The 13,185-nt window shown below is 37.8% G+C and overlaps 1 protein-coding gene across 4 annotated transcripts in view; it reads left to right on the top strand.

Annotated features, from left to right (window-relative positions):
* Positions 1-13,185, top strand: part of LOC102785084 (nck-associated protein 5-like) — a 105,689-nt gene that overhangs the window by 87,958 nt on the left and 4,546 nt on the right. The window contains exons 12-13 of one of the 4 annotated variants that reach the window (XM_006807604.3): positions 3,389-3,775; positions 7,746-7,841. In XM_006807604.3, the coding sequence (XP_006807667.3) occupies positions 3,389-3,775; positions 7,746-7,841 (483 nt within the window). Of the gene's footprint in view, positions 1-3,388; positions 3,776-7,745; positions 7,948-13,185 lie in introns of those variants that run through there. The other 3 variants (XM_087829569.1, XM_006807605.3, XM_006807606.3) reach the window with 3 other exon arrangements.

Below are 13,185 nucleotides of genomic sequence, written 5' to 3' on the forward strand. Positions count from 1 at the left end.
AAGAAGACTTCCAACCTAAGACCAGACTAATCAATAACATTTCTGTCCTACTTCTCCACTGTTCAATTATTTGTTCTTGTTTGTTGCTGCATGAGTACAAGTTGACTGATTTAAACATAGCTACTTAAAGGTATTATTTAATATGAGGAAGCTGCAGTGGATGACTGTAATCGATGTTAGAGATGTTTTCCAGCTGAGGCTGTAAATTTAAAGAATTACAATCTACTGAGGTGTTTCCAGAGCTTCTGGTTAAAATGTAACTTAATGTTTTTCAGCATTATTGATAATGGTTTTACCATTCCCCTTTCCACATTTGCCTATTTTCAAACATAGCATGACTTTTAATGTGATCATTTTAAGTTCTCAATTAATCAGGGCACAACAGCTTAAAATCAGAATTAGAAAAAAATGAAGAAAAACAGGCTTGAAGAAACCCAGAGGAGCACTCAAAAGTCTCATGCGTGCACATCTTAATTAATAAAGGGGGCACAGCTGTTGCCTCAGCTCCACAGTGATTGCCTACAGGCTTCATGCTTCAGGCTACATATTAAAACATGAGTCTGCATGACAACAGCTTGAAGAAATATTTTCTTATTTCAATGATGTGCACGCTAGATGGGTGACTGGAGTGATTCATGTTGTTTTTGGTTTCCTATGATTTACAAAAATGGTTCTCTGATGCAAATGTGGCTGAACAGTGATGCAAAAGCTAAAAAATCCAGTGCAATTTCTGCATATATTAGTCTTAAATGAGTTATGCATTTTGTTGTTAATACACTGAATGCTGTATGAACCTTGTATAACAACTGAGAGACCAGTAAATACTTGAATATCTGTATAGTGAGTTTTAAAAAATTACTTGTGAGTTAAGTTGTGTAGCTAAGTTAGAGCCTCCTGGAAAACTGCCATCATTCTGGCTATTACTGTATAACATAAATGTTCTAAATCTTTACTTCCTTCTATTACATAATTTACTGATGGATTAAAAACAACACTGACCTTACATGCAAGTAAGTATCATGGATTAGGTTAGCTGATGAAGTTATTTGCCAAGTCATCCACTTAACGTTTCCACTCAGATTCTGTGAGCAGTAACGTTAGCAAGCAAGATGTGGTTAGCCATCTAGCCATAGCATCTAACATAGGTAACTGGTATTGCTGAGTTTATAATGTTAGGTGATAAAATAGTATGAAATTGATAGTCAGTAGTTTGGATGACTTAGCTGACCACTTTAAGACAACAGTTGTGTGACATAGCTAGCAATTCATCTGCGTTAGCAGAAATACTAATGTTAACTAATATTAACTGCCTTTCTCATTAAGAGGAAAGACAACTTAGCATTACATTTAATGGTAAACATCCTCCATGATCTAATATCATGTTCATGATACTGTACTTTTCCCAGATGGTCAAATTCTTATTTGGCCAGGTAGCTAATTTTATCTTATCTCAAACCTTCACCCTCCACATGAGAAACTGGTACTGTTGTTCACTGTTGTGAATAAGCTTATAAAGAGATAGCATTATTACTGAGTTCAGCTTATTGCTGTGCAGTGTTGCCAACTTAGCGACTTTGTCGCTATATTTAGCGAGTTTTCAGGCCCCTTAGTGACTTTTTTTTCTAAAAAGCGACTAGCGACAAATCTGGCGACTTTTTCTGGTGTTATTGGAGACTTATTTATGACGACTTTTTGACGTGAAAGAGCGTGTTGCTCTTACTCTCAACAAGCAGCGGGTGCTGCCGTGGGCACCTCACCCGTGCTAAAGCGCTCACGGGCGGAGGATAGTCCTCCCCCAGCTGCAGGAGATGTTCACAACCTGTGCGTCCAAACTGCAAATGAATCGCACATGAGCGAAGCCGCTGCTCCCGCACTGACTGTAACGCAGTCAGTTCTTTTACTGTTATGCTGTTTTGTGGATCACAAGGTTTAAAACTACTTATAAACACACACACACACACATAAAGTAACTCCACCAGAGTGCCTATTTCGGGTCACTTTTGCCGGTAAAGGAGCAGGGTTGGAATTGTGACATTAAAAAACAATAATTGCTAAAAGAAATTTAATTTGTAGTTCTAAATAAACTCTAAATGCATTTAGGACGTTTTTTACTCACTTTATGTGTCTTCCACGATGTTATTTCTCTCTCCTACAACGTAGGTTACAATTATATTAGCATGATCAATTATGCAAATTAGGCGATGACGTCATTTAGCGACTTCTAGCGACTTTTAGGACAGCCAGTAGCGATTTTCCTTACTGCGGAGTTGGCAACACTGTTGCTGTGGCCCTTCACAACAGTCCCAGTTTCTCATGTGGCCACTTGGGTACAGTAATTGCCCACCCTTTGCTTATCGGCTAATCCAAACAGATTCCTTGATAGCTTGATTTAGTAGCTATCTAGCTAAACTTAGCTTACTTTCTTACTACTGTTACTAGCAAATTTCTACTTGAAGCAACACCAGTATTTATTTTTTAATTTATATTCTGAGTTTGTCTTTGCTGTGCTGGAAGTTGGTGCTTTGATGATTTTGCTGATTAGTGTGCTACATTTATAAGCTAATATTAGCCAATGCTGCTTACCAAAGCATTACATCCTTTGAATATTTGTGAAAAAGGGCTCATTTTTCATGTTACTTTATATTTTCAACAAAAAGTGCTTAATACATTTAAGGATTAATCTTACACCCGTTTAAATAATGCATACAACAGAACCATTTTTGTTTAAGATTTCAAATATTTTGTTAATTAAATACCCCCAGCAGCGTGTATTTGTATTTCATGTCACATGCCATTGTATGCATTTCATATTCACCATGTGACCAGTGCATGCTAACAGTCAGAGCCATCAAACAATATCTGTAAAATAAAAGCAGTGGTTCAAGTGGACTTGATTTGGCTGAGTCATTTTCTGCTGGAGAGCAAAGAAAGCGTTACCCAGCCTCACACTTATATAATTAGATTGGACTGCTTTTCGACTTGGCTTTTAAGGCTTTTGAAAGTTAGACTGTGAAAGAGAGGAAGGAAAAGACTAACCATGTGTTGCAAATGACCAGAACACAAGGATTGAGCTGCTTAAAACAGGCAAACAGTCAAGATATGTGGTAGGAATAACAAGGAGGCACGAGAGAATCAGTTATGATACTGCAGAGAAGATCCATTATTATTGATTGATAAAGCTGCCCTCACTGTAACAGCTCCTGGAGACACAAAGTCAGCTAGAGTACCAGATAAATGATTAATATCTATATTCATGTACTGTACATATTTATTTTAAAGGTTACTTTAATGCCACTTCAACCATGGTCACCCCTCTGTCTCATTCCTGATGTTCTCCCTTTTATTCCCTCCACCCTGAACCACTTCAGCTGTTCTCCTTGTGCCGCAGGCTCCGGCTGCAAGATGCGAACGTTGGACAGTGGAATCGGGACCATCCCCCTTCCTGAATCCTGTTCCTTCTTCTCCTCCATCCTGCACCTCCTCCCCAAATCCTCATCAACCCCAGAGCAATCCCTCAGTCCTCCCAGTGTCCTTGGCTCCTCCAGCGAGGACGCATCTCCTTCCCCGTTACCCCGGTGGAGAATTCCCTCCAGCTATAAGGACGGCAGCCATGCAGGGGTGCCAAACTCTCTGTCCGATTCCTCCATGACCCATATCCAGTCAGTGCCTTTCCCCACTGTGGCCTTCCTCCAGCCCATCCAAACCCCGTCTGAACCCATTATGACCTCTGCCAGTGTGTGTGAAGCCCAGAGCAGGCTACCCAGAGCACCACAAGGTACGGTAAAATGACCAAAGGTACAGCTTTGAACTTTGGACTGCAGGAATAAAGCTTATAGTAATGATGGAAACTTTTATGCTCTTTTACTTAATCTTTCTTACTTGTAGCGTTGCTGGTATAATGTTCCGAGTTTGATCTATGTAACAAACACTTATCTTATACTTGATGTAACACCCACCAGATCACCAGCAATCCATTTAGAGTGGGTTTTGGTTTAAATTTCACTTTTTCAGTGGAAATTCCACCTGTTTGGAAGTGCCCAAATCCAAATGGAAAATCTTTTATCTGGAAAACTGCAAATTCCAAAATTTATGAGACTTGTAAAATATTGTCTAGTAATTTCCCTGTTTAGCATGTGGCTAAAATAAAACCCAACCATCACCCCAGACAGGTCACTGGTGACACAGTGAATGTAAAGAGGTTAACTCCTCTAAAGTATACGTCATCATTAGTTATGACGCAAACCCCTTTAGATGTGTCTATGTTGGAAGTGATTCACTCATGTCTCATCGCTTGGAAACTGTCAGTTGGTCACGATCAGATATTCAAGGCCACAGTTGCCTAGGTAACAATCTATCGTATTTACTACCAGGTCACATGTAAGCAGTATCCTGAGATATCATTGGTAGCCGTTCAGTTTCTCAACTAGAAGATGTGAAAACTTTACCTTAGGTCCCGCCAACTGGTCCCAGGTCAACTTTCTTTGGTCTGATCACCATGTTGATCTCTTTCACTTTGTGGATGCAGCGTAATCATAAGTCTGTGTTTTATAACAGAGTAAAAAGGATTTTTTTTGAAAGACATGAAAAGAGTTTGATGGATTTTGCAGTTATTTTTTGTTTTACTCCTGACATTTTTTTTAAATGATAAAAATGACATATTATGATAGAATATGTTTAGGGTTAGGGTTTGAGTCTTCACCAATGACGACTCAGACCTCAGAGGGTTAACCCTGTGTCTTTGCAACAAATACAATGGCTTTCTTTTTTTTATTTAAAAGTTTCTGATATGTCTCAGTTGTGGTTTGTTTGTTTTTTTGTGTCCTGATGGTCAAGACTTTTTGGACACAAATCTACTGGCTTGATATCTTATGGTTAGTGGTTGAGACTTCTTATCTGTGAGGATATGGACCTAAAAGGGATGCATTTCCATCATGTTAGCACACAATTGGGATCTAGGAAGTTTAGAGGACAGGTGAGGACCTTGGACTATTTGTGGGTATCCTCAACCTGTTCCTCAGCAGTATTTTTGTTGTCATTTGGCAAATTATCATCCTTAAATCAACTCCTGTCACCAGGGAGTACCCCTTGTTTTTTTAAGGTTCCTGCACCAGATCAAAGATTTCTAAGACATTAGTAAATAAAACCAAATGCTATGAAATTAAGGCAGAATAACACCAAAATAATTTGGTAAAAATTAGGTACTTATTCAATTGTCCAAAATTAAAAAAGATTCATTTTAATGGGTGGTACAATATAATCCAGGTGTATCCCAGGACCTAAGACTTTCCAGTAGAACACTTCTTTGTATCAGTGTTATTCACTTCACCTGTCAGTGGCTTTAATGATGTGGCAAATTGGGATAAGTAGGCACTGTGATTTAAAAAGATAATCTTGCTTTTTAAAGCCTCTTAAAGAACAGGCTTTATTCTTCACATTTACTGCTCATTTCTTTTACAAAAAGCATATCCAGAGTAAATCTCGCTTCATTCATTATTATTCATGTATCTATTGAGCACTTAGCACATAAGGAAATTCCCTGAAGATCCACTCACATTTATCCACACGTTCTCTGCGTTATTCAAGGTTACCGGGGAAACTGAAGATTCAAAGTTCAATATTTACCTTTATATAAAAGATTGCTGGAAGCGATCACGGTGTCGTTACAACAAGCGGAGCCTTTATCACGGTACTGAGAGCATATTGCACACATGGCCTGCTCAGTATGCTAATGACACGGCATGTAGCAAAGGAAAAACACTCATGTTGTGAAATCAAGTACTTGATTTCACACCGAGGCAGAAAGAAGCAGGTTTACATTTTGAGGCGGTAACTTTTAATCAAATGAGAGCTTAAATGAGAACTTTTGATCGCTGACTTTATAAATTAACAAGTTACTTATATAAGCTAATATTAATCACAGCTCATTAATCATTTTGAAGTGCTATCTTTGGCAGAGTTATTAAGATTTTCAGCTGAAATTAAAAGCACTTTTTTTTCCTTTTCTTTCCATGGTGAACTCTATCATTCCCTTACTGGTTTAGCCAGTTTTTCAACCAGTCAGCACTTTACCTACGCATAACACCACACGCTGTTGGTATTTTGGAAAGTCTGCATTTTTGCATAGCCAAAGACCTACATAAGCAGACACCAAAGGGGTACCATAAATACCACATCACGCTATAGTTCACAACTCATTTGTTCCTTTTTTATTTTCCTTGTTTCCCCCCAATCCCCTTTTGCTTTTACTTGCTGATTACGTTTAGATGCTCAAAAACCCTTTTTTATAGTTTATAAATCAAATATGATTTGAGTTAAATGCATTTATTCCTAACAGTAACCCCTTTACGGTGAGAAATTGGTTGTGGTAACCAATCAGGGAGAGAGGCTGATGCAAAGTTAACACAGGAAACAAAAGAAACAAACTTTTTAATTAAAAACAGGAAGTAATCAAAGGAGATTGATAGGGACATGAATAATAACAAGTACCCAAGGAAACTTACTGATAATGGAGGCTAGAAGACCTACACTAAACATCAAGATAAAGTCAGGGGAACACAGGAGGACAAAGACAGAAAGATGTGACAGAGGGATGAACAGAAGGGAAAACACTGAGGGAATCTTAATAGAAACCAAGACAAAAGACCAGGAAACAAAACACAGGATGCAAAACTGAAACTAATCATTTGAACAACCAAAAGGTAAACCACTGGAAATAAAGCTTGTGATCTACTAGATTGTTGAAATCAATGCAGGGAACCAGAAATCTGCCAAACACAGAAGTCAAACCTTTAAAACAGTTGTAGTAGTAAGAATAAAAATATTCACCTGGAATTCCAAACCACAAAATAACAAAAATCCCAGGACAGGTCCTCTTTCATAGGGTCCATATTTAAAAGTTGGAGGACTTATAGTAAGCCCCAGATTTGTCACCAGGACAAACCTCCCTATCAGGGAGCAATGGGTTTTGGAGTTTGTCTCTTTATTATTCAGACACTGATTAGGACCAAGTCAGTATTTGATGCCCTGAGACTGAGGATATGTTAAACCTGCATCCTTGATAAGCAAACAGTTGAGAACCTCCTTTTCCTCATATTTCTTAAGAAAAACTGTTTAATTTTAATACAAAGAGCTTATGAATAGGATGAAAATGAAGGACCATCTTTTAAGATAGACGAATTTCAGATATGTTGACTATGAGAGAAAAATTAAAAGCAGGTGAAGGATGAGGGAGAAACAATAACTTTTATAAAGGATTCATAGTTGAATTAGTTTGTATAGATAAAAAATGCCTCAGATCGCTTAACATATGGACCATTTAGCTTGGTTAGACATTGTCCAGAGGAGCAAATAAGTGAACAGTTAATGTCTCTGACTGTTTTTAGGTGAAATGCATATTTAAATGTTTGTCTACACAGGACATCCCGCAGTCAGAACAGTTTTATTTAAGCATCCTAAACTGTCACTCCCTATCTGAAAAACATGTCTTCATTTGCATTATTTTTCACATGTGAGGTGGCTGTTTGAGCCAAGCATTTACCGTCTTTCTGGATGTCAGCTGCAGCTCCTTTAGCGTTTCTTAGATCTGCTGCCACTTTGAATTCAGGATGATAATCGTGCTCTCTTTGAAGACGTCAGCCTGTCAGCGTCAAGCAGTTCTTCTAACTCCACATTTGAGTCTTGTTCTTGACATGAGTGAGAACATTGAGAAAACAATGTCTAAAATTAGTTTTATTTCATCCTTTCAGGTGGATTGGAACCAAAGAAGTTGACCTATATTAAATCGAAAACACGAGCCACTCCGAGCCAACAGAAAGAACAGACGAGACTTCAGCTGGCCAACTGTAAGACACCACATTTATTTAAGAGATAGTGTATAGTGAGGTCCATATATTTTGAACACTGGCAACTTTTATTTTAGTTATCCACAATAACAATCCAGTTATAGCTATGTGGTGTGATATGCCCTTAAAGTGCAGACTTGGATTTGAACAAATATGATTCTGGACTAAGTGTAATTGGGCTTTTTTGATTCTTGAGACTGATCAGTGGTTTGCATTTGCTCTTTTCAAGTCTTTTCTTTATGACTTGGGTAATTGTACACCTATCTCCTGAAGAGTGTGATCCAAACGACTGAAATATTTAACCGCAATATATAAATAATTTATAATATGACCTTTCTAATGTTGAGGCTGGTAAACCTAACTCCTGAAGAATTTTCTTCACTCAGCTAAATGTTGCAAAAAGAGTTTTTCTTTAGAAAAAGAGAGAAATCTTTGTTTTATGATTCACGGAAACAGCTTCCCAACACACTTGGAATAATCTCTGGACCTTTTACTGGTTCAGTTTATGAAGAAATATGAAAGAAATCTCTAATGCTGGTCCATTAAACAACATTTGATTTAACTGAACAGGCATATTTGGACAACTTACATGAAAATATGTGACTGTGTCAAGCTTTGCTGCGTGGTGAGCAGGATGTAGGACCCAAATGCAGGAAGTAACGGGAAGTAAACTCAAAGAGGCAGCTTTATTTTGACTGTAAACTTTCTGTAAACTAGACATTGGGACCAAAAACTCCAACTGTAAACTAGGAAACGGCTAAGAACACAGAGGGAAAAACACAGCATAGTGAGGGTGCAATGCAACAAAGGGCAAAGAAAAACACAGGTCTTAAATGCACAGACAAGACGACGAGAGGACCAGAAATCGCGAGACAAAGGCTGTGTCCCAATTCAGGGTCTGCACGCTTGAAGTACGAGCACTACGCGTACTACGTACGGCGCGTACTATAAGTACGAGAAGTGCGGAAGTGAGAGGCTTGTGAAATGGGACGGTCTAGCCCTTCGTTGCGCTGTTCAGGTTGCCTAGCAACCATGATACTAACCGCGAGAAACGTTACATACATGAAGGAGAAAAAATGTTTTGTCATGACATTACTTTGATTAGTTGAGTATCTGAGGCTGAGACCACAGGACTGTAAAACATGATTGTTGGGCTTCATTTCTGTACCAAACAGTCATTTAAGATTAGTTAGTAAATAACAATTAGCTAATGTTGTTCATGAGACTAAAATCATCTCACTGTGGTAATGTAAATATAATATGGCCAATATTATATTATTGTCATATATATATATATATATATATACACATATATACATAGAGATAGAGATAGATAGATATATCTATCTATCTCTATCTGTATGTATATATGTGTATATATATGTATATATATATATATATGTATATATATAGGCTTTAAAACCAAGTTAACGCTGAAAGTACAAACATCACTAATGTCACACAACTTTACCAACATGTGGCCAACAGCAATGTTTTAATGTTCTTCATTATTAAACATTCGCACATGAATAAGTGACGTCATATTCAGTACTTACTTTTGACAGTTCACTCTTCAGCCGCTCCCTTCTGCCGTATTTTGCGGCAAAATTATCCACACCCACCGCCGCGCTATGAATTGTGGGATATATGGGACCACGAAGCGTGCACCGGACCACGCTTGATATTTGGGGAAATCGACGGCGCATTTGGAGTACGCATTTGAAGTACACTTCGAATTGAGACAGCCGTCGTCGCGTGGCGGTGACGTAATCGCACTTAAAATGCGTACTTCAAGCGTGCAGACCCTGAATTGGGACACAGCAACCGAAAGTCACATTAGGCAAGGACTATCAAAATAAAACAGAAAGCATGACATCACATAGACGCAGACTTGACATGGAAACAGACAGCCTCTGGAACAGAGGGAATACAAAAGCACTAGACTTGGGACACAGGGAAAACATGGGAACAGAGACTAACCACGGGCTGAGATAAACACTAAGGGAGAGAGGACCACGATCCCTGAAAACTAAAAAAACCCAAAAACATGAACCTCAGTAATCAAAGAATATAATTCCATAAGTTGAAACACAAATACCATGACAGACAGTATGTGCAGTTTAGACAGTCTGCACTTAAAGCTCATGGCTGAAAGTCCTATAACTGCAGCTTTAATATGTTTTTGCACACATTAGAATAACACATTTAAGTCAGTGTATAAAAATATATGAATTTCTAACTGTATGCATATTTTACATGTAGTGAGATACACAGCTTATTATTATTTTCAGATTACCACCACCGAAATCCAGTGAACCAACTAAATTCATCTATAAAACATGCACTGAACCATTAAAACACATGGCTTTTATGTGTAATGAACTTTGATCTGTAGCCTCGGAAAATGCAAAATTATGAACCCTCCACGAGGACTTTTAAGTACTAAAAACAGTGTCAGAGTTTGATCTAAGTACTGAAAATTACATACTATTAAGTTGATTTTAACCCACTGAAAAGGTTTACTGGCAAGTTTACTACTTTTTCAGTTTTTATCCACCAAAATAAATGTGAACTCTTCTTTCGGGAGACTCGTCAGACACGTTCAAATGCTGCCTTTAAAACCTGTCACTGGAGCTGGCAGTTATAAAGACAGACCAAGGTTCAGTAATTTCACTTTTTCACACTGCACATAAAAAAAAAACGAATAACTTTTGCTTTCAAACTACACTTTGCTTTCAAGCCCATTTTCATCCCCACTGAGCAGAAAGCACGCTTAATGGTAGCAACTGAACACATGACTAACACAAGTTTGCCAAACATCATTTGCATCTTCCTACACTACATTAACGCTGGCATTTACAACGGTTGTGTGTGTAGTAGTAGGTCGTGAGACGTGCCTGTGGGTTAAAAAATAGCCACAGGTTATGAGCTATCACAGCAAGATGCACATAAAGATTCATGAATACCTTTTTATTTATAGAAACACACTCATCGAAGTGTTTCACACTCCTCAGCAGCCCATTTTCAATATCTTTATGCAGCGATTACAGAGAAAAGGGTGACAAATGACAGGAAAAACCCAAACAGAAGTCCAGAACAGTTTCTCAGTCCTCTTTAGTAATTATTCTGCAAGTATCTGGAAGTCTGCTGGAGGGATTAAGACCATTCTTTTAAAAGATGTTTCCTCATTTGTTGCCAGCAAAATTCCTCATTAGTGTTTGGCTGTGTTAGGATCTAGTGACTATAAAGGCCATAAATGCTATTCACATTATTTTCATCCTCATCAAATCATTCAACAAGCCTGTGTGCCATTAGATGGGGGATCTGATGACCAGGTGCACCACTTTATGTAAGGCCCCATAGTGTGTTTGGCCCTTGTCGCCTTCGTCACACAGACTGAGACAATGACCCACATTGTGGTGTTGGTTCAAAAATTCACAAGTTAACACTGCAGGAGTGTCACTTTTATCCAGTGACTGTGAGGAAAGCGGTGAAGGCTTTCATGATATGTCAATAATTCCAAAGAAAGCTGGTGGAGGTAAAATAACGTGTTTGGAAAGCCAACAAAAAAGTTGAAATTTAGCTGAGCTATGGCAGAAAAGGCACATGTCCTCCAGCTGTTATCATGATAGCAGACAAAAAATAGCTTTGCTATCATGTCACAGGCATTACTGGGCAGTGAAACAGTCCAGTTCAGTAGATTTATTTGGCACATGTGGCTGCCTTAACAAGTGGACCTGAACTATGATGGCATCACATTGTAAGGGTCAGGGATTCAGGTTTTTCCTATTGATTTTTCACCCAGACTATGTTTGTTTCAGACTATGTGTGGAACACGTCAGGAACACTCATCAACATGCAGTGACGGATGTTACTGTTTTATCTTTGCCCAACGGGATCAGATCACAGTTGTCCTATTTGCATTTAAACCACATTTTATCCCAGATACATCTTATGTTACCATAATTTAAGGTGCTTAGGAATCAGTGACAAGACCTGCTGACATTTTCTGTGTGAAATTAATTCTCTGTATGCAGCAGCAATTGAGGAACATAAAGTGGAACTGTAAGGCAATGTTCACTCCTCAGCCACTTTATAACCAGCAAGCAAATTCAATGCAAAAGATCTACCATGTACTTTTATGCCCTACTGTATACAAACCAAACCAAACCCCACTCTTTATAGAAAAAAGCACACTGAGCTACACAAGCAAACACAAATTATAGCCTGTCCACAAATATAGGAAATTGCGGCTCAGAATTAAAATAGCAAGTACAAAGCTTCAGTTTAGTTGCAGATGAAGTTGCTGTGCTGGTGGACATGGCTCAGCCCAGCTCTCAAAAAACTGCTTATAAAAAGTCACAACCTCAACTTGTATAAAACCGTGAATATCCATAAAAGTTGCTTTATGTGCCAGAGAGTGAGATCGCTTAAAATCACAGGAAAGAGACTGATAAAGAGGTAGTGTCTGCGACAAAAGCTGAAATTACAGTGGATGTCTGTGGGGCAGTTTAATGGCAGTCCTCTTACTCCAACGAGTCTGCTGGCTTTGAGGAAGAATTTTCATACTTTTTAGAGATAAAAGGATCCTTGTTAAGTAAAAAGTGTGAGCTCAGCAGGAGGCTAGAAATACAAATTTTCAAAGGACTGTTTCTGCTTTCACACTTCACACTGCGGGCTCCAGAAATACTATGCAAAAAAAATAGTGTTTAAAATTGTTTAACTTTTTTATCCTTTGATTAATAATAAATAGATCAATAAATAATTTAAAAAAAAGTAAAGAGTATGACAGTAAACCCTTAAGTCATTTTCCCTGCTGTAAATTCGTACTTTTGTTTACTTTTATCGCGTATCTTTCTTTTGTCTTTCAGGTATTGCTTATATATTTGTAAACTTATTTATTTCTCTACCCTCTTTTTACAGTTTTACATTTTAATGCATTTCTGTATCAATGTGCAAAAGAAGAGGCTCTCATTGAGTCAATTCATTGGTTGATCAATAAAGTTTTATTAATAACTCTTTTTTTATTTTTCCATTCAAATGTAAATTCAAATGCCAAATGTGTAACAATAAATGCAGATATTTATTGATGCTATTATTTTGGTAACAGTTTATCATTTTTTACAATTATTTATTTATTAATTTTTGATTTTGGCAGACCCTGCTCTCTATAATTTTTCCCCAAAGAAAGCCTGTGAGCTGATTAATCATCTTTAAAGGCATTTCTTAAATATTCCATTATGTTATTATTATTAATCACAGTTTGGGCTTCTCCTTTAAACTAATCTCATTTTGGATATTGTTTGTGTGGTTCAGAGACCCAGTATCTCACTCTGCTCCACAC

This window comes from Neolamprologus brichardi, chromosome 16 (assembly GCF_056152115.1).
Source record: "Neolamprologus brichardi isolate AB-2024 chromosome 16, ASM5615211v1, whole genome shotgun sequence".
Taxonomy (NCBI): Eukaryota; Metazoa; Chordata; class Actinopteri; order Cichliformes; family Cichlidae; genus Neolamprologus; species Neolamprologus brichardi.